Genomic DNA, 27,307 nt, shown 5'->3' on the forward strand with positions numbered 1-27,307 from the left:
AGACACTTTTTTACACAGAAGGACTCGATATTGCATGATGACATAATCAGATCACAGTTCAAAAAGAGGAGGATCCCAAATTAGAGAAAAGAAAAAAGAAAGCAAAAGTAAGGAAGAGGATCGGTCTCTATAAAAATGAGAAGTCTTTATAAGAAAGGCTACAAAACTCAATGGGACCTCCGACTTCAGCGTACAGCAAAAGGCACCACAATATTATTCTATTTATCTAACTTGTGAAAAAATTGGCACGTAATTCTCGTATTTTCATCTCTCGTACTGCTGTAAATCAAAAAACCTTTACATATAAATATTTCCCCCCTTTATAAAAAAAGTCTTTGCTGTTAGCTAGTAGACAATTTTTGCTGAAATGAAAATAAATATTTCATTTGTTTACAATATCTGTCTGTTATACAAAATAAAAATATTTCTCCTTGGTGCAGGTCTCTAGTCCAGAAGAAGGAAGGAAGGAAGAGGTGTGTGCGAGGTGGTGTGTGTGTGTCTGTGTGTGTGTGTGCTGTGGGATTGGGATTGGGGGGCTGCATGGGTGGAAAAGTGGGGTTTGGGTAAGGGGGCGGGGGGCTTTGGGAGGGTCAATCTTAAAGGGGCATGTTGTCTGACTTGAATCGCTGCGACTGTGAGCTCCGACTGTGCCCATTGCTTCGATTCCCAGGCCGACTCAGCCCTCGGTGAGTCCGCGTTTCGGCCCCCGTCGACGAGTGGAAAGCCGGCACGCTTAAAGGCAGGTCCATGTTCATGTTCTGCATACTGAGGAAAGGTGTACTCTCCCCCTGAGCTTCGTCTTCCTCCTCCTCCTCCTCCTCCTCTTCTTCTTCTTCCTCTGATTGGCTGAAGCTCTGTGACCTGTAGTCCCGTAGGCCCCCTGACCTCTGAGATTGTCCGTTGAGGCGGTTGCGTCGCGGGCGCCGTCGACTCCGGATGGGTTCCCTGGAGGAGGCGTATTCCTGCGTGGTCTCGTAGGCCTCTTCGTCGGGGAGTCGGTAGGGACTGGATGGGAGACTTCCTGTGCTCTCTGTCAGGTAGGGTCGACGCGGTCGTCGAGGCTGCCTGTACAAACTGCGATCCTAAAACACAAAATATACATTTGCTACACCAGTATTTTAACCCGGATGCTAGATGTCTACAAATTGGGCTACACATGGTCAGAATCAAATTGAATTGGGTAATAATATACGTATATAACTTGTGAACATACATCAGGGCATCTCAGCAGCGGCTGGTCTTCATCTCTGTGATAGGTTGCAGCGGCAGGTGGTAAGGAGAGAGCGTGGCTTGTGTTGGGTGAGGTGATGTGGAAAGTTGGAACTTGGGCGGATAGCGGTGGGTAGTGAAACTCCACTGGTGATAAGCGAGCTGGTGTGGTCAATGCAGACACGTATCTGAATGGAGGAAGACGGGAAAACACCATACACCGACAGAATTGAAAAAATCCTAAAGCATAATATACACAGTCCAGTAAAAACTAATTGTGTTTGTCTACTTCTCATCTTTGTACACCATTTTGTTGACAATGCATCCTCTTTGTTGTTAGTTTATCAACTGCTACTGACTACCGCTTTAAACCAGACTAAAGAATCAAACTGTTCATATTTCATGCCACTTGATGTCGCCAGAAACTAAATAGAGTCTCTCAGTGAGACCCATTTTTAGAGAAACAGTGCAGAATAAGTGTGCTTTTGCACTCTCAAACACCCTCTATAATTTTGGAGTGTGTGTATCATGTCAAAATAAATGCATTTGTTTAAAAACTGACTGAGTTGAAGATAGGTATAAGAATAATAATAGCATCTCTCATTTTCTGATCCGCTTTATCCTCATGTAATGTATACATTTCCCAAAAATGTCACTGAATGCATACATTGAATTTTGCTACCTGTCACTGTGAGGGGAATCTCTTAGCGAGTCGTAAGAATCTCCATAGTGCATTCCCGGACTGGTTACATCTGTACAGCCCCAGTGTGCCCTCCTTGCCATACAAGCTGGACTGCTGCATTTACTGGTTCCAACAGAGCTGGACAGGCCACCTGACTGGCAGTCCGAATTCATGCTGTCTGTTCGCTCCATGCTCCATGTCTGCTCCTCATGTCTGTGGATGGAAGCAAAGTCCTACTTTAAAAGGTTACAGTAGCACTGCTCAACCAGATAGACAGAGTAAAGCAAGATGACAATGGGGACTACTATATAGTGCAGTGGTATTTCATCTACATACCAATGTCTCTCTATTCAAGTATTATCTTATATCATCCTGTTTTGAAATTGTCATGAAGTACACACATTGATCCCAATGGAAAATGTCTTGGCATGTCTCATTAATTTTAACAGCTTAATAAATAATTTCCTTATCGCTTTCCTCCATATTTTGTGTTTTACACATATTTAATACAAAACTGGTTTACTTTTAGAATTTTTTTAAAGGGTTTTGCATGTAGTACTGGGTCCTTGAAATTGGTTAAGATGAATTAGAGCTTTTACATCTAAAATTTGAATAAAACACATTTTCACTGAAAAAGTGCATGTAAGAGGTACCTGGATGCATGTGAGGCAGTGGTTGAATGATGTGAGCGCGTCGACATTCTGCTGCCAGCATAGTTGCCGGCACCTTCAGCTCCGTGGCTGATGACACACTCGGTGGTAGGGACACTCTTGGAGATGTACTGTAAACATGTAACCAGGTTTTAGTTTTATGAGAAAAAAAAATAAACAACTAGATGCATTTTAAGTTATAGTTAAATTTGGATATGAAGTGGTTTTAATTGGTTATTCTCCCATCTTTGGTTATAAAAGATAAACAATAGACAAAAGATAAACAATAGACAATGGAACTATAAATGCCGGTTTATGGGTTGTTTTGTATGTTTCTATTAGTGCTCAATGTCCTGTCTATTGAACCATTCTGACATTAGAATTACCTGTACCTGTCTCTGCTGTATGTTTCTACTGTTTGGACTCACATCAACCATGGGAATTTCCTCGGGACCAGGCCCGGGGTGGTTGGGCCCGTTGGCCAGCATGCGGTTAGGTTGTTCCACACATTGATTCTGGTTCTGATGAAGTTGGTGTTGCCTGTGCTTCCTGTAGGTCACAACATATGCAACAAAAGTGTTTTAAATGACAGTTTGTCTTTCACAACACTGAAAAGTGTGTAATATTTGTTCTGGACATACTTTGTTTTGCAGTAGGCCACCACACAGACAATGCCAACCACCAACAAGGCCACACAGACTCCTGTGATCGTCAGCACTCGCCTTTGGTAGAGCTCCTCGGCCTCTGTGAAATGAAAGGCACACGTGCAAATACACACATTCGTACACACGCCACACACACATTCATGTGTTGGAGACAGTACAGAAAGACAAATACAACATGAGCAGGATGAACACACCATAAATGAGTTGCAGTGCTTTACATAATAAATACTATTTTTTTCAAAAAAAGTGATATTATTTAGATTTTTTTTTTTGCATAATGTCTTTTTCACCTGATTTACATTGAACAAATAAATTCAACCAGAGTCATATTATCATGTATGAAGTATTTACATTTGTTTTACATCGTTGTTTACTTTGAATATACTAGTTCTATATATATTTCGGTTAAAAAAATTCTTCTATCACATAAAAGACAACATATACACATTATTATGAGGGAACAGAAATGGTTGCATAGATGCAAAGCAAAATTATAAAAAGTAAATGAAAAATATTTACACCACAATAATAGCATTCAATTTGATCATGCTCTTTAAAACCTCTAAATTTGGGGCAATAGGAAATATATTTTCAGATTAATTTACCAGTGATGTTTTATCTAGTATTATTAGTTATAGTAGTAGTAGTGGTAGTAGTTGTTGTAGTATGGATGAAAACTATTCTGCACTACAATGACAGTCAAAACATGTGAGATTAATGTAGTAATTTGAATTTGCTTTACTGTGGTGTAACACTGAAAGCTGAGGATGCACATGCAAAAAAAAACACAATGATGGGGGAAACAAACTGGGAAAACAAGAGGGGTAAAGGACAAAAATAAGATAAGAAGCATCAGCAGTAAACATTATGAGAGCAGGATAGGGACAGGGTCTACAGAGAAACCAAATAGTCCAGGAAAATGAACTGGTCCCCAGAAGCTGTAACATAAGACTGTGCTTACCTAAATAGGATTTGAAAAGCTTGTCGGTCAAGCCCTCTTTACTTTACTTTAGTTAAGTAGAGTTCAGTGTTGGTATATAAGATGAGGTTTATTTTGAAAAGTACACACATTTGTTATTATTTGACATAACCAGAGGTAAGTCTATATCATTTTAACCCAATGTATTACTTTGGGGAGGCTATGGTTTAGAAATGAAGGACATAATTGTGAATAAATGAGCCGTTTGTAGCCTTGACCCTGAATTGTGCATGGATCTCTGTGTACTGATACAGAAAACCAAAGGGAATTGGGAAGGCAACTTTGCCTGCACAGCGGAGCTAACAGCATTTGTGATTTAAGTCAGACACTGTCTCAATCAAGGACAAAACAATTAGGACAAACAATATGGTCATGGCCTTTTTTTTTTGTCTATGGCCCAAAGCATTTCTTCATATTCTCTTATTTTGGGTAGTGGCTCTAATCTTCCAAGTGATCCAGTCCATTTCTAAGGCCCTTTTACAACCCCTTAAAATGACTTTTTGCCTTTCTAGCTGGAAGGTATTTGTTTCAATTATCATTTTTCTTTCTCCTTAACTAAGTTAGTCTATAAAGGAATGCATGCAGAGAAGGAAGAAGAGGGATTGTTGCATGTCTTAAAATCAGGTTGCTGGGCGGAGGAAAAAAAAAGGAGGGACAGGTTTGTTGCTTTAACAAAGAAAGTAGCACAATAATGTGTGTGACTTTGACACAATCTTGGCAAACGCTTAAAGCACAGCAAAATAAATAATAATGTTCCATACCCATAAATTCAATTCTGAGAAGCTCTGCCAGCACAGAAAGTTGTTGTGGTGGAAAAAAAAGGAAAGAGACAGACAAGGGTCAGCGGTAATGTCCACTTTGGAGAGGATCTGTTGTATATTATGTTCCTTCCCTGTATTTGCTGAACCAGGAAGTTAATTAGTGCTGTGGAATCTGTCAGTCAGGGTAACTGACACATGTGCCGTCCAGTAACAGACAGACAAGTCACACAGCCTCAGTTCTGTAAACCCCAAAAATGTCAGAAAAAAAACAACTAAAACACGCAGAAATGAAAGACAAAAGGGAGGAAATGAAAGAAATCAAGAACAAACTAATTAAAATCAAAATAAAATTTAAATTAAAAACAGGCAGGAAAAGGCATGCGGAGAAACACGGACCAAGATAAGGCAAACAGCCACATCACTGACTGCCATATTGACAAAAACCTATTCGTATAAAATTGGACATTTGTACAAAAATACAATAAAGTGGAAAAACATAAATGCTTAATTAAGTAAAGATGATGTACAAACAATGGAGATGTCTTTCCTTTGATTTTTTTTTTATATAGAGTATATATACATAGATATATACATATATATTATATTATATAATAATATATATACTTTTGTGGGGAGGGGACACAAGCAATATTAAACAAGACTTACAAGTCTTGAATATGGCATCAAAATTATATTGGAATATATTATATTGCAATGGAAATGAAACGACAAACTTTCAAGTACATTTACATTAAGATAAGTCGATTACGTTTACTATATTATTTAAATATACGAGTACAGTAGAAGTATCAAAATTGTACCGGAAAAAAATATGTGCTTTAAGGCCCAGCTTAAGGATTTACTTTTGCTGCTTATGCAAATATAACTTTCAACTATCATGATTCAAATTCTCATCTTTGTTTTACAATTACTTTGATGTTATTCCAAAGCAAGATGTGACAATTTAGGTTCATGCAAATATGACAGCATATAACATATAAAGTGTTTACAGTGATGATGAAAACAACAATCGCAGTACTAAGGCTTTATCCTTGTCCAACCAATACTTAGTAAAATATAGAGGTATTAATGTAAAGAGCATCCCCAATAAATAGTGTAACTTTGGATAAAATAAAAAGCCTCTGGTGACTATATGAGAGAGAAAAAAAGAAATATAGTAGCGTATCCTGCTTCAGGGTTGCAATTTGGCCTTAATTTTTTAAAAATTGGACTTTAACTTTGAGTAAAATCCAAAGTAACCTTTGAAATTGTACACGTATCAAGTAGCAAGAAAGGTTCGCATAGAAACAAGTGAGCACAAAGCATGCAGACACACATTTAAAGTATTTACAGTATGCACCACCCCGTTAATGTAGCATGCTGCATTTCAATGAAAGGAGACAGACAAGAGCAAATGAACATACTGTAGAAACCGGCCATGACGGAGTTTTCACAGCGGTCCCCCGTATAGTCATTGGGACACCTGATGGGGGGAAACAGGACACAGAGGGGAAAGAAAAAGGAGTTTGGGGTAAAGGATAAGGGGATATATTGGGAATAAATAGGAGTAGGACAAATACGGACAGATAAGAAAGGAGGAGAAAAAGGGGGAGGGAGGAGACACAAGAAAGCACAAAGAATGCGGAATTAGAAACAAAAACTATTTAACAATTACAGGAAAAAGATGACCTGTATACTATCACATAACTGTCATTTATATATGACAACAGTGATGTCATGAGGATATCATCACAGTAATGAAGGTCATGTGATGCTACTATGGGGAGTTCATGTGGGAGGGGCAAACTGCTAACTACTACAATTACAAGTACATTTACAGACGAACATAAACATGTAAAGTGCAAATTTTGACAGGAACATTTGCATTGCCTATCAAGAAAAATGATCAAAATAACTAAAGTAATTTTGATATTGCAGTTCTTAATACATTTTTACATCAGTACCTCACAAAATTTGTATTATATTGGCACTGAATGAGTTTTAACTTTAAAAAACGGAGATAAAACTACTTCTGATGAGGTTAAACGAAGAGAACAAACTTTTTGGCTGATGTGTATATATATTTCAATACATAAAACAAATATTATGGGATATCCTCAGTTCTGAAGCTCCTGAATAATACAAGGGTTGGCTTGGGGCCAGCCACAAGTAGAAGTCATGGCATTTGATCTATTAAAAAAAAGTCTGCATATATTAATGTCTGGATAATTTTACATCACTGTAATAATTGGTCCTAGCCATTACTAGATGAGTTTTCCAGTTGTGCTGTCTCAGGTTTAAGATAAATGGACACATACCTCCAATTCTATCAGATCAGGTTTTTCTATGTAATACAAAAGTAGTTGTTAATATAACCTTAAACAACTTCCAGTTCGAGTGAGGGAGAAATAAGTAATGTAATGTTTTAATCACATAATTGTATGACTTTTTTGTCCAAATATTACTTAAATTTCATAATATTATGCAAAAAAATGTGCTCATGTTAGAGAAAAATAAGCAACAATATGACTGTTTCACAATTTGAATCTTGTAATAGTATAATCTAAAGTTTTTTCCAGGTTGACCTGCCCTCAAAGAACTATATCTTTCTGGGGAAGCTGGAAATATCCAAAGTTGAGGATGAAGCCTCCAAGCATGGAACAGAATGAAACTGGAAACTCTTTTTATGTCATTCATCTCATTTGATAAAATGAAATAATGTGAACCAATGCCAGTTTCATGCCGTATTTCAACTGGCTGCTGTCCCTTTGTAGGAAATGGATACTTTACTGCTCCTATCAAAGTCATTTAAATGAGCAGCATCCAACAATGGCCCTGTGATGTGCTATTGTTTTTTTTTTGTGTGTTACAAATTTCATGGAGTTTGTTTTTTGGCAGTTCACAACTATGGAAATGTCTCTCAGCTGATGAGCTGGCTTTCTTTCTCTTCTGTTCCCTGGCAGCAACCTAAAAGTAAGCTTGTCAAAAAGTATCTTCACAGCTCATTTTTAATTGATAGCTGCTGTGTGTATATCTGACTTATTTAATAAGTGGTCTTCAGGATCACTTGTTTGGATTACTGTACAATATTAATATTGCTGACTCAACTGCAAACAGACTGTTTCATTTGTTTTTCTTCTATAAATATTTAACGGATAGTGAGCCAAATAGTAAATAGCTAAAACCAATTACATGTTCATAGTAAATTATTTGCACATGTAAAGGAAGGAAAAACTAAATATATGATCTTTTAAAGATTATTATTCATAATTTCTTTCCACAGTGGGGTTCCACAAAGTTAATATTGGATGTATGTATTTTTATTTTTTGTTTAACGTATGTGTGCTTTCAAATTAACAAAAAAGTTGAGGCTATTTCTAATTCAGTTGTTTTTTTTAGAGAATTCATATCTAATATTTGATCAGTGAGAATATAACCACTCATTTTTTTCATTTTATATTTTTTGTATTATTAATTTAGTAAAAAAATCAAACTATAATTAAAAAAAATATTAAAATCCACTACATACAGAGCAAGCCAGCGATACATTTCTATAGCCTAAACAATATGTTGTCAACATAACAAGATTAAAACTGTAAGGATCAGTCTCCCCTCATGCATATATATGTGGTCCAAAAAAATTGGCTGAGTACCCTTTTTCTCTTCTTTCTTAAAGATAACTGGCATTTTTAATCAATTACAGCGAAAACCATTAAAAATGTCCGCACAACAATTTCTCAGCGTTATAAATAGAGCAGAGTGAGGTGGAAGACACAAAAAGGCTTAGACTAACATGGAATTAATAGGTTTTGTTGTTGTTTTTTCTCCCTCCTTACCACTTAACTTCCACTGCTTTCTTTGCCCACATTTTGTTTTTTTATCCCGACAACGATTTTTGTAAAAACACGGTAGTTTAAAGACCTTGATCTTAAAAAAAAATACTTTGGAAGTACTTGAAATAGAGGCACAACATAGGTTTGATTGACTTATGAGACTACATACATTTATATTCTCAGCTTTTGTCCCTGCTTTGGTTGATATTCTATTCAATGGACATAAAGCAGAAGAACATTGTGCTATTCAATCACTATTGCAATGCACTAAATGTATAGACTCACGGTAACAGCACTTTGAAAATGGTATCCTTCATAGCTGGGACTTTGGTTGTCTATTGCATGTAATACAATCACACAAAAAATGCTCATTGCAGAGGTTTGTGGGTATATTTCAACCAGTGGACAGAGGACAAAGAAAAGAATGACACAAAGCAAGTCCTTGGGCCAATACAAAAGATTGCCAGACAACAAGAGGCGAGACTTTAGGACTGAGTGAGAAGATGGAAACAACAGTGTCAACTTACTTGCAAGAAAGCTCGTTAATACCATGTATGAAGTAACAGTCTCCACCGTTGCTGCAGTAGGCCTTTTCCGTTTCGTTGCAGTGCCTCACATGGCTCACACCCAATGACAAAGTGGTGGTAGTTACTAAAAAGGGAAATATGATATAAATGTTGGTTAAAATACTTTTTTTCAGTTTAAAAAGAAAGCCACATGCCTAACCCTAAGCCTAACCCTAACTACTTATTCAAAACGTGTAGTAGTAGTACAAAGCATACTAAAAGGGGACAATGATTACTTCCATTTTGACCCAGAATGACTTTAAAGACCCTGATGTGTTGTTCCTAAATATGTTTAAAAATAAGTGACATTAATTGTTCATTGTATAGCAAAAAAAACAATGGCAGACTCGTCCAATATGGTAAAAACCTCCCTGAAAATGTACGTCCACATAATATAGACACTTGAGGTAATTTTAACAGTTTATTTAACACTCAGGGTCTTTAAAAGGTCTTTTTGTGTTTACTTAGTCTCCCCAGGATTGTCTTTCTATGTGGTCCTCTGTCACACCGTTAGTTCAAGGTTCAGCTTCATTAACCAAAGTACTAAAACCAAATTTGAACCGTTGGCTTGCATATTTTTATCCCCATTGGTACTTAAAGATAGTTTAAAAATATAGAGCCTATTCGTGGCTAATAAAGCACCTTAACTTTTTATTTAACTTTTTATTGCGCCAGTTGTAAAGAACTATATTCAATCTTCTACTCTAAACCAGTACAGTAACATAATTCAACCTAAAAAAAAATGTAATAAATAAAATAATGCTCACATATGTGCACGCTGATAATACTTGTGACGTTTTCTTGTCCAACTGAGTTTTCAGCCACGCAGGTGTAGTTTCCAGAGTCTTCCACACGTACCCGACTAATCAGCACCTTGGAATTTTTTCTTCAAAAAAATATTGACAGAAAAAATAGAAGAAAAAAATCAGATGATGTCAGTAATTAGACCCAATTAAGATTTGATACTTAAAATATGTTAATGATTTCGAGACTTGGTGATATAAAAAACAACAAAGCACACAAAAAGACAAAGTATTATTCCTATTCCATATTTTACCACACCTTGTATATAATAGTATACATATTATAGTACCGTGCATCCTCCCAGCTGACTTTGAACGGACTACACCCTAGACTGGTCGCCAGTCAGCCTTTGGGCCCACAGAATAACAGACGACCATTCACACTCACAATCGGACCACCACTAACAGAAATCGAGCTAATTTTTATGTTAGAACCAAAAAATATAAATTGATTTTAAAATACATGTCAGTCCTCACAATGTGGAGTTTGCTTGATCTCCCTGGGCTTACGTGGGTTTTCTCCGGGTACTGCAGTTTCCTCCCAGATCCCCCAAAAATGCAGAGTAGGCTGGCTGAACACTCAATTGCCCTCAGGTATTAATGTGAGCACGAATTGCTGTTCATCTATTTGTGCCCTGTGATTGGCTAAGGCTTATATAATATAAGATGCATCTATATAAGAAGAAATGTACTACTTTTTGGCCATGTTTTTTTGGCTTTATTCGAGATCTGGATACTACCAAGTGACCAATTTTAGATGTTTTTACGTGTAGAAATGTAAATATAAAAAGAGTTTGTTGGACTTACTTGTTAGTTTTTATTCTGAGGTCTCTCCCTCGCTGAAGTTCATGTCCATCCTTGTACCAGCGAAAGGAAGGGCTTGGATTCCCTGACGCCTCACACTTCAAGTACAATTTGTCCCCTTCCATCAGAGACTGGCCTTGCATCAATCGCAGCTTTGGAACAGAGGCTGGCAAAGAAAAACTTAGCGTCACATTTGGTTTGATCGAATAAACAATTTGGACTAAAAGTTATCAGTCATCCTAGAAGACACTGTGCTGTTTCTACAAAATGTTTTCTGTGATAGATGTAACCACGTTTTTTTCATTTTTATGCCACAACAATCAAATGTGTTTCCTCGACAGAGAATAAAACACTGTAGCCCTGGAATAAAATCAAAAGTTCCAAAGTAGTTTGCCGCAAGTACATTTTGTCCTACAGATTAACACTGAAGCTAAAAAAGAAGACAGCTTTGTAGCATCAAAAAGCACAATAGAATCTCCAGTAAATCCCAATACTGACTTAGTGGAAAGCTTTTCTTTGAAGTTTGCTGATGGCCGCAGGGGGAGGGAAAAAAAATCTTTAATATTCCATCTTTTAAATAGAAATCTTCACATATTCCATTTAAACTGTATTTGAATGTGTGTGTCCTAAAAAATGGACTGAAAATCAGTCAGAAAATAAATGTACTGTCCAATAAAATAGTTCATTTTGTGTAGTGGTGGGCCACAGAGATATTATCATAAGCCAAAAAAAAAAGACCCTTTCTATCATAATTATGGGAATTCAATCTTTCAACACATTGTTATATCCAGGAACGATGCAGTTTCCGTACCGAGATACTAGTGATGTATAATTCCCAGTCATGCCAAAGTAAATCATTTCAATATGAGCAGATGCTGCCTCTCTTTATGACTTCTGCCTTGAAACGAGCTGTACTAAAAGAAGAGAATATCATTGCTGTCACATTAGGGAGCTGCTAAGGTTAGAGTCTGAATTGCTTGCTGCTTGAATATTTACTTGGAGATAGGTCCAGATGTTCTTGTGTTATGGTCTTGTTAATTGCTAAAGCAGGATTTTCCATTCCAATGTAGCTTTTGTTCCTATTTCAACAAAGGACTAGTATGTACAACTATTTAACTCATTCACTTCCATTGATAGGGATAGAATGCTAATTTATTTCTGCATTTTTCCCAAAATTTTCTTTATAAATGACGTTAAAGAAGCTAAAAGCATCACAATGAAACATTGACATTTGGCTAATAGTCCCATATGTTGAATTAGTACCTGAAATGCAATCTCATGATAAATTGTTTTATAAATTACATTGAGCAGTCTGTCTGGTGTTTTGGTCCTGTGTTTTACGTGGATATTTTGCAGGACACAATAAGGGCATCATGGAAAATGAAATTTAATAACAATGTACCATACGTGCAGTTAAGATTTCATTACGGAAATGGGGGAGGACCAGATATATGGATGTGACATTTAGACATTACAGTGACAAATTACCTAAAATAATATTATTTTTCTTTGCATTGGAGTTTTATAAATGTGAATTAGGAAGTCAGTAAATTTTATTAGGAATTTCTGATGATCCTTTAAAAGAAAAAGGAAAATGTTAACAACTAGAAAGCAACATATATAATATTGTGAATATTACAAATCAAAATTGGGTTAAAAAAAAAAGAAAAAAAGGCTACATAAGGTCCGAGATTTTCCTAATTTAGGCTAAACATCATAAAGCCAAGATTATTAAAATTTTATGTGTTGCTTGGGACAAGTGTCGTGTCATTTTTACATGACATTAATGTCCTTATCTTATCCTGTTGACCAAGCAAAATGGGTTATTCAAAGTAGGGAATCCGTCCTAAATAATCATGTAGTGTTGCACATTTTGAATTGACGGTATTAGCATTTTCTTGAATCTTGGCTTGAAATAGTGAGGCTGCCCTAAGCAGTCATTCAGAGGAGACTTTTATGTCTTTATGAGTGTGAAAATGAAGAGTAGTACAACTGAAGCAGGTGGAAGAGGAGGTGAATCTTGTTACAAATGTGCTCATCTTTTACCCAGCTACCACTCCTCGGGCACCATGATGCTTTTGTCGGCTGGCAAATGTTCGTTGAACCCTAGCCGTTCATATAACCTCCAATTTGTCATGCAAAAATAGAGGTAATATTACATATTTCATTTTAATTAGAGTATTAAAAGTGAGTATCAAGTCTTTATTTAGATTTGTTTTATTTGAATGTTTCTAAACATGCAGTATTCCATATATTGTTTGTACTTGTTATATTGTATAGACTAAATTGTTTTTGATTTAGGAGTTGAATAGGCACGAATTGAGTTTGTTTTTCAGTAGAGGTTTTTTTGCATGTTTTTTTTCCCTTTGTTTAGATTGCGGAAATCAATGTCAACTGTGATAATGAGTTTCCAGGTGAGGTGGTTGTTCCATGCAGTGATGCAAATCAGAGTTGTTTTTTTTTCATGCAGAACTGTGAAAGAGGAGCAGAATTTTTCTAAGCCCCTATGTTTTTCTCCAATGCAAGATTGAAAAAATAAGAGTGAATAGACTGGACGCATCACGATAATCATCCTACTATTAAATCATCTGCATGTGACTCGGATGGCAAACAGCCTAATTCCGGTATAAGAAAGGTTTTTATGGAAAATCTCAGTCAGGAAAATGTGTCATATTGAGAGAGAAGCTGTTAAAAAAAATTTTTAAAATATCATAAAATATAGAATCTTGATTTATCTCATATCTGGCAGTACGATTCATGTCACGATACACAAATAATGATTCAATTCAATCCCGATTAATCCTAACATTACAATTTAAGACCGGTATTGACAAGTACTTAAAAGTATTTCTGAAACCTCAGTAATCACCAAAGTAAACGTAGTTTTAGATTTGAACAACACAAGGCTTTCATTATAAAATATTCTTCATTTTTTTTGTGCACACCTGCTTTTGTACAAACCACTTTTAGTCCAAAGCTGCCTAAAGAAAGGATTTAAAATACTAGGGAGAAAAAAAAACATTTTAAGGAATGAATAGCACTCAATAACGAACAGTTTTTTAAGTAAAAAATGGGGTCAAAACATTACCTTGAGCATTCATGTATACCAACCACCACAAAAAAATGAAATAGCACGTTCTCAATGTATTGTTTGGGAAATGACTCTCCACTTATTGAATAAATATATGTAGTAAAATTGTATATGGGACCTTGTACATAGGAGCATAATTACTACATGTCAGTAAACTCCTTTTTCTAGTTATTTTGGCAGATTGCAAGGCACGGTACATCCAATTAGTGGACGGGGTAGAAGTGCTGCCAGATATTGTTTATTTCTATCAAAAAAACACGTGTAAACAATGTTTCGGAAGGATTTTAAATCGATACAAGGATTGTGCAACATAATATGACGCCGTTAACGCGGAATCCATTTATAAAAACACCTCTAGTTGTTATACAATTAAACCAAAAAGAGAACTACTGCCAGTGTTGGGTATACAAAAGTCATACCAAAGCGACAGCTGTGTTGTGATGCAGAATATATTACTGGCTGATGCTGACCTTTGAATGACTCTTAATATAGAGTAACTATATTTTCAATCTCAGCCCACCGAGGGATTAGTAAAAAGAACATCCATCTTGTGAACTCTGTCAAAATCTCTCTTAAGGACTTGTGAAATAATCTATTTTTGGCAAAGGTGTACTGAGAAATATTAGAGGGATTAGAGTGAAACCATTTTGCAGTGGCTCAATAATGAAAAGCTGCGTGTGACGTTGATGTTTAGCACATTTACCAAAGCCAGCTTCAATCTGCAGTTGCAAGTGACACACAGAAACTGCTCAATGTTTAAGTGGAACATTTGTCATACATTTATAAATATTTACTGTAGTGTGTGCAGCTGAATGTGTCAATGTACGCGTGTGTATATATGTGTGTATATGTGTGTGTGTGTGTGCATTCAAGCACTCAAAGTTGCTGATCCAAGCCTTCTGTATCACTAAGTGATGGGAGGATTCCTCAGCAAGAGCACTGGGGGGTTGAGGGGATTCTGAAATGGACGGTAGAGTGCGGCCAATAGTCTGTGAGTGGCCATCTACGCCAGCCAATCACACGTGACCAGCGCTCCCAACAGCCATCCATCAAGAGGTCCTTTTCTCAAGGTCAGCTGACGCTTGTACCCCCTTTCCCTCCACCCTCCGCCCCCCTTCTCCCATTCAGTAAAGTCGACATCAACAAAAGTGAAATCTTTTTGCAATTTCTGTCAAAGTATCATCGAGTTGTTGAAGAGATTTGACGTAAGTTTGTTGGCTTGAACACCAAATGCTAGCCAGGTTAAATAAACATGTATCTATTTTAAGTTAGTCCGTTTTATAGCATCTAAATCACGTCTTTTCTCTTATTGACGAGCCTGATGAGTTATGTTTGGACACACACTTCCTGTTTCTAATTTTGTGCGCATGTCTGTGTCTCTGCTCATGTATAAAAGAGGAAGCCTCTTCTATCTCATTCGCCGATCAGTGTGATTTCTGCAGCGCACAGCTGTCACCATGGAAACCAGGGAGGGAGCCGGAGATAGCGGATGTAAGGGAGAAAGAAAAGGGAAAATGAGATTGAGAATGAGCGAGAGAGAAAAAGAGAGGAAGGAGGGTGTGTGTGTGTGTGTGTGTATATGTGTGTGTGTGTGCTGTGTATGTGTGTAAGTTGTTGGATAACAGCCACAGAAGGCCTGCATGCAGTACCACCCAACTAACCTCTGCACAGCAGCAACATGAGGGGAAGAGAAGGCCTCACCATGTGAGCAATTTGTGATAGTATTTGTCATTACATTCAATTGGTCCAAACAATGAGCCCTTCTGTGCAAGAAAATGAGTACATACATGTGCTACAGTGATATTTAGTCATGTTGCACATCAGTGCAATGACTTTTTCTGTCCTTTCTATATTGACAACATGGACTGAAATTATCATCAGCATTTACATAGCGTAAAAAAACAAATAGACGGTGCTTGTCCATGGGTGGATGGATGAATTTTGGTTCCCACCTGTTTCCAGAGTATCTCTTATCAGACTTTATTGCATCTTGCCTCCTTCCTTTTTGTCAGGCTCACACTCGGTTAAGAGTATGGCATCCTCTTTTAGCCTCCTCCTCCAAATCTCAACCCTCATTTTTTTCCTCTCTTTCTCACTTGTGTCTTATTCCTGGTTCTTCCATTCTGCTCTCTTTACCTCCCCTCAACCATGCCCCTCTTTAACACTTATCCCCCTCTCACCTCACCCTTTTTCACCTCTCATTTTAACCTGAAACAACCTTGCCCTACCTTACATGTACACACACACACACAATATTAGCTTGAGGCAGGTAGAGAAGACTAACAAGCACAGTTCAGGTGTTGATCACATCTGTGTTCCATCAGTGGCGAATGGTTCGATCGCACAAAAAATGTCCCATTGGTCTTTTGAAAAGCCTAAAAGTGGACTACTGGGAGTGGATTACCCTGTTGCTACTTAGAAGTGCCATTAAGAGGCAATATAAATCTTGTGGTGTGCCTCAGGGTCCTTACTGGTGTTCTTCTATTTTAGAAATGCTTTTAAAAACAAGGGAGCATAACACCCGAAACAATTGTTTGAAGTTGTCTGGTGTTGTTTTTTATGTCAACACTCTTATTGCGGAGATCAGGGAAGAAGAAGAATATGGTGCCTGAAAAGTATGAGCCAATAAACCTAACATGATACTTGGGAAAACTCCGTTATGGCTGACAGAAGATTTAATTGTGTTAAAGACAAGTGATAATATGGATTATAATGAAAATGAACATTTTTGTACAATTTTTAATAATTATCAATCTGTCTGAGTCTTGATAGTGTGCTTGAATACGTTTTGACAAGATATTATTTAATTAGTGTGTGAAAATATGTGATACTTCAATAGCTTTATGTAATCATTCCTCAGCTTGTAGTATTTCTATTTATTTTTAATATTCTCTTTATCTCTCTACTCACAATATACCCACAGAGTCGAGTCAATATTAGGTCCAAGAGAAGATGTCACCAGGTAGACAGAAAAAGATACGCTACCTGTCACAATCAAACACAAGTAGACTAAAAGAAACTAAATATAGAATACATTTGTGCACCGATGATTTCTCTAGAAAGAACATCATAAAATTCCTTTGTTTCTCAAGTAAAATAGACCAATCAGAGTAGGTTGTGGTGGGATCAAACACAGTGAGAGCCAAAAAGTACTTCACTTTTGCAAATAATTTGTGAATATCAAGTATTATCTTGCTGGTCACAAGCACATCCAAAACACATTTCCATAAATGTGTAAACTTTTTAAATGCTGTAACAAAAATAACGACTCTCCATTTAAATGCCTGTTTATTACAAGTATGTACTTCTACTATTGGGGAAAAAGCATCTAAAATGAGCCAGCCAGAGCATTTCTGCTGAAAATATGCACTTTACTGACGTCACGTGTTGGTAGCGTGTGCTTCTGCGTGTGTGCTAGTATATGCCTTGGCTCACGGTTTCACCAAGACCTCCCTCATTCACAAACTAAGCCATGTGGCAGTGAATCGTCCCCTTTAAGAGGCATGAGCTTTCGACTGAGGCTGACTCTTGGAAAAAGATGAGTGCCGATACATTATTCACCACCAAGGACACACACACGTGCCGATACACAAACACTCTCACACGCAACACAAGCAAGGACAAGAAAACCAGTTAGGCAATCAACAACCAGAAGATCCACAAAGAAATGCGTTAATATGAAGCCAATGGCATCATATCGCAGGGAACATAAGCATTGATGTACTTTTTTATCGGGGTGATACTATCATATGGAGTCTCAAACACACACACACACACATACCAGAAGGGAGAAATGTTCAGCATTCTGTTTTTCCGTGTGCATAATTTATAGCATCCCCTAGATCTCCCCACTAATGACAGAACACTAGGGCATCTGCAGCACAGCAGCAACAGCTGACTGGCTTTGGTGGAGGGTGTTTGTGTGTGTGGTGGTGAATGCCCGCATGGTGAGGGGACATGGAGCAAGGACAGCATGAGAGATTGAAGTAGACAGAAAAAGAAGAGAAGAAAAAAACATAGCAGTTTTTATACCCAGCACAAACAGGTTATAGAGCGGGTGTATTGGTGCGAACAGGTGTAATCGATTCTATTTGCAGCCAATCCAAGCGACTCTCTCATTCCCTTTAAATGGGAGGGGTTTATATGTTACATAGCGATATCTACAAATGAACATTTTAGATAATTTTGAGACATTGTGGTAAGAAACAATGAGAGTGGCCATCCACAAATAAGTTGGTGATAAATTTTAGGTATTTAAACGTGTGCATGTGCCTGTATCTCAACCCAATCCTGATGGTTACTGTATTCATTGTATTATGATAATGAAGATAATATTAATGATCATGGGTTCTTAACATATCTTAACATATCTGCCATACTTATGCTAGTGAATAAAAATAACTCCTGAAGTGCCATTGATGATTCTAGACATTTGTCAGTACTTTTGAGCTGGAGGTCCGGATATGAATGAATGAATGTTCATCAAATGGACTGGAAACTGAGTTAATATGACCAATCACTCCAGGTTATTTTGTAATGGCATCAGCAACTACTCAGATGTATTGAATTGATAACATATGCTAACTCGCATGGCCCACAAATAAACCTGATATTATTTTCTGGCCCAACCTTGCTTTGGATCAGTTTTCTGCCTTGAAAATGTCAATGCGCCAGACATAGAGTATCTTTAAGCACAAACCCTTGCTACACTGCAACACCCAGTGATAAACCAAATTCCCAAATGGTGTGTAAGGGTTGGACCTGCAAGAAAATCCAGATGCACGCATTTTTCCACTTGAGTACTGCCGGGCCATCTACAAAAATAGAACACAGTGTGACTGAAATAGACACAGGTACGCAACAATGAGACAAAATGTGACAAGACTCTCTAGAGACACTCACACACACACACACACAAGAAAGTTAAACTCCTCAGGGATATTTTTTTCCATTTATGTTCAGTGTGTCTGTCAGTCTGAGTGGCACTTTGACAACCTATTAGAGTAATGGTGATTGTAATGTGTTAATTATTAAAGCATCAAAACACTAACATGAGTACTTCTTTGTATATTCTGGCCAGAAATGTGCCTGTCTGAAAAGAAAATACTGATGAAAGGTAGTTAAGGGTGTGGCTTTGGCCAGAACTCCTATTGTGAGAATTCTTTAGTATTCTGCCCTGTATATGATAAGTACAGTGATAGAAGAAGAAGCTATTAATAATAAAAATTACAGAAAACTGCTTTGAATAGTGATGTTAATTAAATATTAGCAATACATAGTTGTTAACAACCAGAGCCCAAAACAACAAGTGTTTACACAGCATTGTTGACATCGGTTTTGCCAAAAGAGCACCAGAAAAACTCCCGGTTTTAATATTTTCAGATTATTTTCTTTTTAACTTTTAGCTTTTAGTAGTCGCCAGTGATCCGATATTAATGTAACCCAAAAATGTTTCCTTGTCAGGCCTCTTTCTTTCTCACTCACAGTGTTATGGTCATTCTGCCTCTAGTTTGAACTTGTATGGTAAAATCTCCCTGAAAACATGTTCTTTGGGATTTACTTCCTCCGCTGACACACATTCAAATCCCGACTTCTGACTCACTGCACAAAGTCAATAACTCTGGACTACTGTTTTCCAATACAACATACGACCTCTTCCTGAATCATTGCTTTTGATTTGATTTCAACTATGCAGAGGCAAGCCGTAACATAAATAATTTGTATTGTACAGTTTCAATAGTTATGGATCTGTATGAGTCTTGATAATCCATTCATAAATACTCTTTGACAAGATTCACTAATTTAATTAGAGTGTAAAAAATCTTGACAATTGGACCTCACCTTGAGTCACCTCTAGCTTGTTGCAGTTTATGGGAGAATATTAAAAATTATGATATTTGTTCTCCCACTTGATAAAATGTTGGCAACTATCAGTTTTAGGATATTAACTAAGGGGCTGCCATTGACGGCAAGAGCTGGAAACAATAGGAATCCAGACAAATTGATTGGAAAATATCACTGGCATTGAAGCAGGTACCTTAAAGCCAGCTAAACCAGTTGATAAAGACTTGATGTCTTTCACTGTCAATGGGAGTGAATGAATTAATCATAGTCGCATCCGGTGGTCCTGTCATAGCATCAGATCATTCCTCACCATTGAGTTCAACTCCTCAATTTTCCTGACTAACTGCGGGACAGTCATAACTTGCAACACTCTCCAGCCACAGCAGGGAAGAATGCCCAAAAAAGTGATGTGAGAATCAGTGATGGGAGTTTATGGCCTTCAAAAAATGGTATTTTAGGAAGTATCTTTAATTCATTCATTCTCAGAAGGGTCGCAGTGGGTGCTGGAGCCAGATAACTACGGGTACAAGGTAGGGGGGCAAGCTGAATTGGTAACCAGCCAATCGCAGGGTAGAAGGAGAGACAACCATTCACACTCAGACTCATACCTAGTTTTCAACCAGAAACCAAAGATTAGTTGAGATTTGACTATTTTAATAAGGAACTGCAATGGTTGCTTTTAGTGTTAACTACATTACTTTCTCCAGATTTTAACATTAATGTGAGTAAATGTCAAGTGCAGGCTCAAATAAATGCTGAAAGAATGTAGTATGATATGCAAGACTATAGTTGGGAACATCTGGATAAAAAGGAAATAAGAATCTGTGCATATTACTGTTTAAAGTAGTGAACATTGTGTGCTGGAGGGAAAAGCAGGTGGTAAATCCAATTTATCAACAGTGAAAAAGCCTACTTATCACTTTTACCATTCCTTTAAATGCAGAATTTGTTTTCTTTTTGCCATTACAAATGGATCATCTTCAGACGTTTCTACAGTAAATGTTAAGATTTAATAGACAGTGGCCAAGCCTTGATGGTGCCGTCTAAGTAACAAGAAAAAAAAAGATGTACAAGTTCTCGGAAAACATTTGCAGCAGCAAATTATGATCATTTGTAGGAAAATTATTTGCTTACCTACAGTATATTCCATTTCATTCAAGAAACATCCAATTCAATTCAGTTTGCATGAATGGAATATTCCATTTTTCCAAGTCTCAGCAACACAAAATAAAGTTGCTTTTGTTCTTGAAAATATTTCAGCACAAATCAATTCTTAAATCCGAAGGCACAATCAAAAATGTAAATACAGAGATTAAAATTATGTGTTTCCAGAAGACAGCTATTATTGGCTGGCAGGTATTAGTCCCGAGCATTGATTGGTTAGACTCAGGGTGTGTGTCTGCAGAGAGCCGCTGAGCTGCTTCTAATGAAAGCCAGCTCCATTTGTGGTTTTATATTATATCGAATTATAATATATTACATTGATTAATCCAATCTATAATGTTAACACACGCTTTTAAAGGTCTACAATGGATTGTTTCCCTTGCCTTTTGTATCTCAGAGTGCCAATCTCTGCACTGCTTTGAAAGTATGTTCCACACTGAACCCTGATTACAACAGCTATGTCATAAATAAATGACTTGATCATTTTAGCATGTCACAGAGCTAAAAATAGAACCTCACAATGTTAGCTGGCCTGTTAGATGAGCTCTTTGTACAGACGTTTGACTTCCTTCCTGTTTCAACTTCCTTCCGAGGGTTTAATTAGATTATTTTTGATTTATACAGTTTCTTTTCAACACAACAAAAGTCAAGACATTTTCTATTCACACTTGCAAAACTGGTGTTCATTGCAATTATGCTATGCAGTGTTGATTATTAAACATACCAAAGACAGATAGATGGCAGATGGAATGTTATTCTGGAGAAAAACAAGAAATTGGAAGGTGGAAAGAAACACTTCTAGGTGAGAGATGGCATGCTGTACAATTTGTATCATGGAGTGATTTGATTCCAGCTACACAGTTGCTTTCTTTAGGGAGACAAATGAGAGGTAGGCTGTTATAGGGAAATGTTCATTGCCATTATTACCTTATTTTTTTAAATAAAAGTCACTTTTATTAATAGTTTGGCTGGGCCTACGACTTATTCTTGGGTGTGACTTATATGCTTATTTTTTTCGAAGTGACAGGAGAATGAAAGAGAGAAAGCATTCTAGTCCAGCCTTCTATTTCCATAGTTGACAGAAGTGATAATAATAAAGAAAATTGGATTGGTTAGTGAATTGGAGTGTGATCGAGATGTGTTTTTTATGTAGTTATTTGAACTAATGGTACTTATTGTTCTCCATTTTAATTTTGTGAGTTTAACATATGTATAGTGTTTATTCTTGTTTGCTGATAACATCAATTTCCCCTTAGAAATGCAATTTACCCTGACTTTTGATGCTTTGTTTATACTCATAGTACATTTTTGGCAGGATGTGAAGTCTGCAAAATAGGGTATACTTAAAAGATAATACTAATAATTATAAATGTCCAAGAAAGGCATGTCACATTCCCTCATTACAACTATTAAAAGTTCAATGTTGACAGAGTACTTTTTACATTATTTCTGTTTATATTAGTTTTCATCAGTTACCAATCCTTGACCTCAACTTATTAAGGCTTTAAGGGTCTTCCTCTAAGGTCCTGTTTATGTCCAATATGATGCCCGAAAGAGTGAAAAGCATTCCCTAAACTTTTCCCATAAGTTCCAAACACATCCATCCCAGTTCCTTATCCCTTCCCTAAGTACTACGTCACTTGAGTTTGCTTGAAAATACTAAAAGCTAAAAGTGCAACAGATGCGTGTGCATAAACACTATTTTCCGTCAGATACCCGGGGAACGGGATGGCCTATCCTAACCCTGTGCTCACAGGTCACTGCAGTCACAACTGGGAGGCATGTCATGATTTGACATCTGATATACTGGCCCCTGGCAACAGTCCTCAGCAACAGACACAAAGGTCACCTCAATGCAAGCAAGCTTTCTGTCCTCACACACACACTCACACATAAACACACACACAGGAGCTCCACTCTAATCTGTGATGGTGCAGATCTTGCTGGCTCTGCTCAAAGAGTCAGAATGCACTGATCACCAGTCAGCAGGAGTCTGCAGTGGATGGAAAGGAGGGAGGGAGAGAGAAGGGGTAGTTTCTACTAGCACACGCGCATCCATATGACACACACACACACGCACACGCGCAAATACACGCACAGACACGCACGCACACACATTTTCCTAGCATGCTTCTCATTTGATTATGGGTGACCGGGTTATGGCGGTATTGAAGTGTCAATCGGCTGGCGCATGCGCACGCGCAGACCCCCTGTATATAGACTCGGCACGTGCACGCGCGAGCCGGTCCCCCCCTTCGTTCGCCTTCAGTTCCAGTGGCCCTCACTCACTCATTCACTCACTCACTCACTCGCCGTTGGAACTTACCGCAGTCCTCGCACAACACTCTCTCCACATCTTTCTTGAGCTCCGGCTCGCTGGCATCCACGGGGGCGTAAGACGCCTTGAAGACATAGGGCTCCCCGGTCGGGTCCATGAAAAAGATATATTTGTGGTCCTTCTCCACCGTGGTGCACGGGGCCTCGGAACTAAAGTCCCCAACGGTGACGAGCTGCTCCCTCTCGAGGCCGCCGCTGTTGACGGGCCACACGTCCAGCACTTTGACATTCACACTGTAGGGCTCCCGGGAGGAGACGTTCTCCGGGGAGGAGGAGCGCACCTCGCCCTCAATGACCACAGCTGATCGGTACGCCTGGTCCTGGAGGGAGTTGAGACTCGGGGCGTAACAGGCGAACGAGACCCCGATGACCAGCATGGAGAAATGCACTGGATCAAGCCTCATACCGTCAGCCTATGCTGTGGTGCAGTGCTGCTGGGCGGCGGAGGGAGCTGCAAGAGAGAGACGGCGGCGGCGATCGAGCTCCGGCAGGGGAGAGGCAAAGCGGCAGACCTTGTGGAAGTGTCCATGCCATCTGTGTGAGCCGCCGCTTTCCCCATACGGCTGCTGGCCTCGGATGGGGGGGCACACACTCAATAACACACACTAGCACGCACACTCCAACTCATACACACACGCACGCGCGCACACACTCTCACACACGCACACACGCACACACGCAATCACACGCTCTCACACGCCAGCCTAGGAACCGGAAACGGCCCACTTCTTCTGCATGTTTAAAAAATGTGACTGCTGCATTCTCCTTTCCCAACCGCCCTCCGCCTCCTTTCCTCTTTCCTGAAAGGCAAAGCAAGACTCGTAAATTAGTCTTCTCTTCAATCCACGACTGAAACCTCTCCCTCTCTCTCTTTCTCTCTCTCTCTCCTCCCTCTCTCTCTCTTCTTCTTCTCTCTCTCTTCAGCTAATAGGCTAGCATCGCATGGGTGGGCGCATTGCCTCCCCGGGTGGGAAAAAAAAATCTTCTATGCGTGTAGTGGGAATCACAATAAATGATAAACACTCCAGCTCAGGCTTTTGATCCGCTTAAAAAAGTATACATCACGAAGAAGTCGCTGTCCGCCAAAATCCGTCAGTCCGTACAGAGGATGCTGGGGAAGACCAGACAGGATGAGATAGCGGTTATCCGGTGAGGCGGTGCAACAGTAGCGCGCACCCTCCAGTCGCGTCCCCTGCGCCCATCATCGCATGTGTGCGCCTTGCGTGAGCAAGCATCACCTGCCCGGCTACTGGCGTCCGATCGCCGCTTCCTGCGCAAACGCTCTGAAATCCCGGAGAGAAGAAACAGCTGGGAAAGCAGCGATGCTGGTGCGCATGTGGATGCAAGGAACTCGAGCCCCCCCTCGTTGCCTGGTTGCAGTACGCAATGCACAGACACAATAGCGTGTTGCCAAGCCTCTCGTATAGGTGACCAGTGTGGCTCTCCAGTGCTCCCTGCTACACACTGCGGTTGCGATGAGTAACGCTGCGAAATGCTTTCAATGGGGTCCTCGGCTACAGCATGTGATGTAAAGAGAGAGACACCGCAGCGACTGATGCACAATGTACTGTTTGCCGGTAAAATGCCATGTTGCAGTTGTTGAGGGCAAAAAAGACATTCATTGGAAATAAAAACAATTTGACATCTCATGTGTTCAGGAATCAATTTGCCATCCAATATCCAATTTCGGTATCCATTTGGCATTCATCGTGACATAGCCTTTTAACACTGTCAACAGCCAAGCGTCCTTTGCTAGAGGTCAGAAAGCCTTTCATTGACCATCCCGTGATCAATGAATTCACGGTCATAAAGGGCACCTGATGGGAAAATTGAAGGCAAGGGCATTTTCTGAGTATATCTAAACTAAACAGATTCCTCCATTGGATTCAGCAGAGGATCACGCCAGAAACATGCTTGTCCAAGATTCTAAAAGCGCTTAGGCCTAATACCAATCACATATACAAGGCCTTAGGAACATCATTTGGATGAAGGTTTGGTTGCCCTCTTTAAGATCCAATTAATAATGCGCTTTTAATACCGGTTGCACCGCCCCCTTAAAAGAATACTACCAAATCTCAATTAATTGAATGAGAGCCACATTACTGGGATTGCTGCTCCAATTCCAGGAATCAGTTGAGTGAGCCACCCCCTTCTCTGACGTCTACTTATTCACTAATCATTCTTCTTTATCCTCATGCATTTAGTGCAAACCTCTCACGTGGATCTCAATGATAGTCTGTGTTGCCCAATGTCAACATAGACTGATTTTCTTTTAAAGATTCAAGAACATGCAAACTCCATACAGGTGGAATGACCTGGAATTGAACCCGTGACCCCAGGTCAGTAAGTCTGCCAGAAATGAATGTGTCACTTATTCATAGCAAAATCCTTTAAATAACTAAGGGTTGCACAAAAAAATGTATTCTTATTCGGACAATACAGTACCAAGTATTGTTTTAGCTCCGTTTTTAAACTATTTTATCATTTATATCAAATATTTGAAGTACATGACTTTTCAAAAAACTAATTAATTTCTAAAATAGCTTTATGTTTGATTGGCAACATAATATGAAACCTTTATTTTACTTTTTAATCTTACTTTTCATTGCCCCACTGAGTGCAATGGGAAAATAACTTCTAGCATCAGCTGTCATACAATATGCTTTTCATGCTTTCATGGTTATTGCGGCCTCTTAACGGGATTATGTCTGCCTCATCCCCTTCTTTAGCTGCAGTTTTATACAATTATACAAATTAAAGATGTAACACAAGATTATTAAACGCATTAGTCAGTCTAAAGAAAATCCGAATGCACATATAAGGCCATTTAAAACAGCCTCTTGTGTTAAAATATCAGATTTTCATCATCATCCGAGGTTTCAAAGTTGTTGTAATTGTTTTTAATCATTCAAATACACATGTGACCAACCTCAATCGTCAATTACTACAATTTACAGTGGACAAACAATGAAAATGAAGACGTCCTGCTGCGTACGTGTGAGTTGAGGCAAATGAGTTTCCGCCTCTTTTCGAGTGGCCGTGGCAGCCACACTCGAGGGACGCAGGAGGGCACACAAACTGATGTTAATGTAGTTAGTTGTTTGACTGCAAACCAGACTGTACTCTGACTTTGACAAAGACTGCACACCTCACAACTGGTGGGGAATGAATACAAAAGCTCTGCAAAACTAGACAAGCAGTGTCAAATAAGTTTTTAACTCATACTTACAGTTCAATGTTATTAGTTACTTATATTATTTTATACACAACAGTTTGAGGTTTGTCTGTTTACCTATGCTTCGATTAGAGAAAAATAAACTACTGTGTGAATATGAATGAATAAACTGCAAAAAATAGAAGCCTACAATGTGTAATCGTCTGTTCTTTCCAATCTAAAGTACTCTCTATACATTATGCTATACTATTCACATGAAAATGAAACTCCAGTTCCCCACCCCAAGTCAATAGTGGTCTTTCCCTATCGACGTATTCATCCCTGCGAGGCCATCAATAATTACCCATTGAGAAATAATCCCACACAAGTCCAATCACAAGGCAATGATTCATGTAGTTTCACCAGCCTCCCTCAGACTCCCACTCGGCTATTCATTGAGAAATCTCTCCTTGACACCCCCAACGAACTCACGCTCGTCACCACACGCACATGTAATTTGCCACGTTCGCTGTCCGTGGTCCTGAAAGCCTCATCCCTTGACGCCTTTCAACCTGTGCAATTTGCCTGCCATCTGTCTGTCTAAATAAGCGATGCAATGCATGTTTTTATTTTAAAAAGTCAATAAATATAGAAGGATTTTTCATTCTACTTGTATTGTGGTGATCAACAACGTTGCAAAAAGATCGTAAGAGTCTTGAACGTCGCTTAGACGCACTGAACTACAGTAACCATGGTCACTTTTGC

General features: G+C 38.6%; 1 protein-coding gene across 4 annotated transcripts; it reads right to left on the reverse strand.

Annotated features, from left to right (window-relative positions):
* Nucleotides 1-493: 493 nt before the first annotated feature.
* LOC144207073 (pro-neuregulin-2, membrane-bound isoform-like) lies at nucleotides 494-24,863 on the reverse strand. Of its 4 annotated transcripts, XM_077732300.1 has the most exons (13): nucleotides 23,670-23,801; nucleotides 23,378-23,583; nucleotides 10,956-11,118; nucleotides 10,113-10,231; nucleotides 9,307-9,430; nucleotides 6,371-6,429; nucleotides 4,947-4,970; nucleotides 3,183-3,285; nucleotides 2,928-3,090; nucleotides 2,545-2,672; nucleotides 1,892-2,104; nucleotides 1,214-1,397; nucleotides 494-1,082 (listed from the first exon to the last, which is right to left on the reverse strand). In XM_077732300.1, the coding sequence occupies exons 2-13, from the start codon at nucleotides 23,484-23,486 to the stop codon at nucleotides 597-599; spliced, it is 1,875 nt and encodes a 624-aa protein (XP_077588426.1). In that variant the 5' UTR covers nucleotides 23,487-23,583; nucleotides 23,670-23,801; the 3' UTR covers nucleotides 494-596. The 4 variants fall into 4 exon arrangements, with proteins under 4 accessions (XP_077588426.1, XP_077588423.1, XP_077588425.1 ...); XM_077732297.1 differs by having other exon boundaries at nucleotides 23,378-24,863; XM_077732299.1 differs by having other exon boundaries at nucleotides 2,970-3,090; nucleotides 23,378-24,862.
* Nucleotides 24,864-27,307: the final 2,444 nt, after the last annotated feature.

The sequence above is a fragment of the Stigmatopora nigra genome, chromosome 14 (genome assembly GCF_051989575.1).
Source record: "Stigmatopora nigra isolate UIUO_SnigA chromosome 14, RoL_Snig_1.1, whole genome shotgun sequence".
Lineage (NCBI taxonomy): Eukaryota > Metazoa > Chordata > Actinopteri > Syngnathiformes > Syngnathidae > Stigmatopora > Stigmatopora nigra.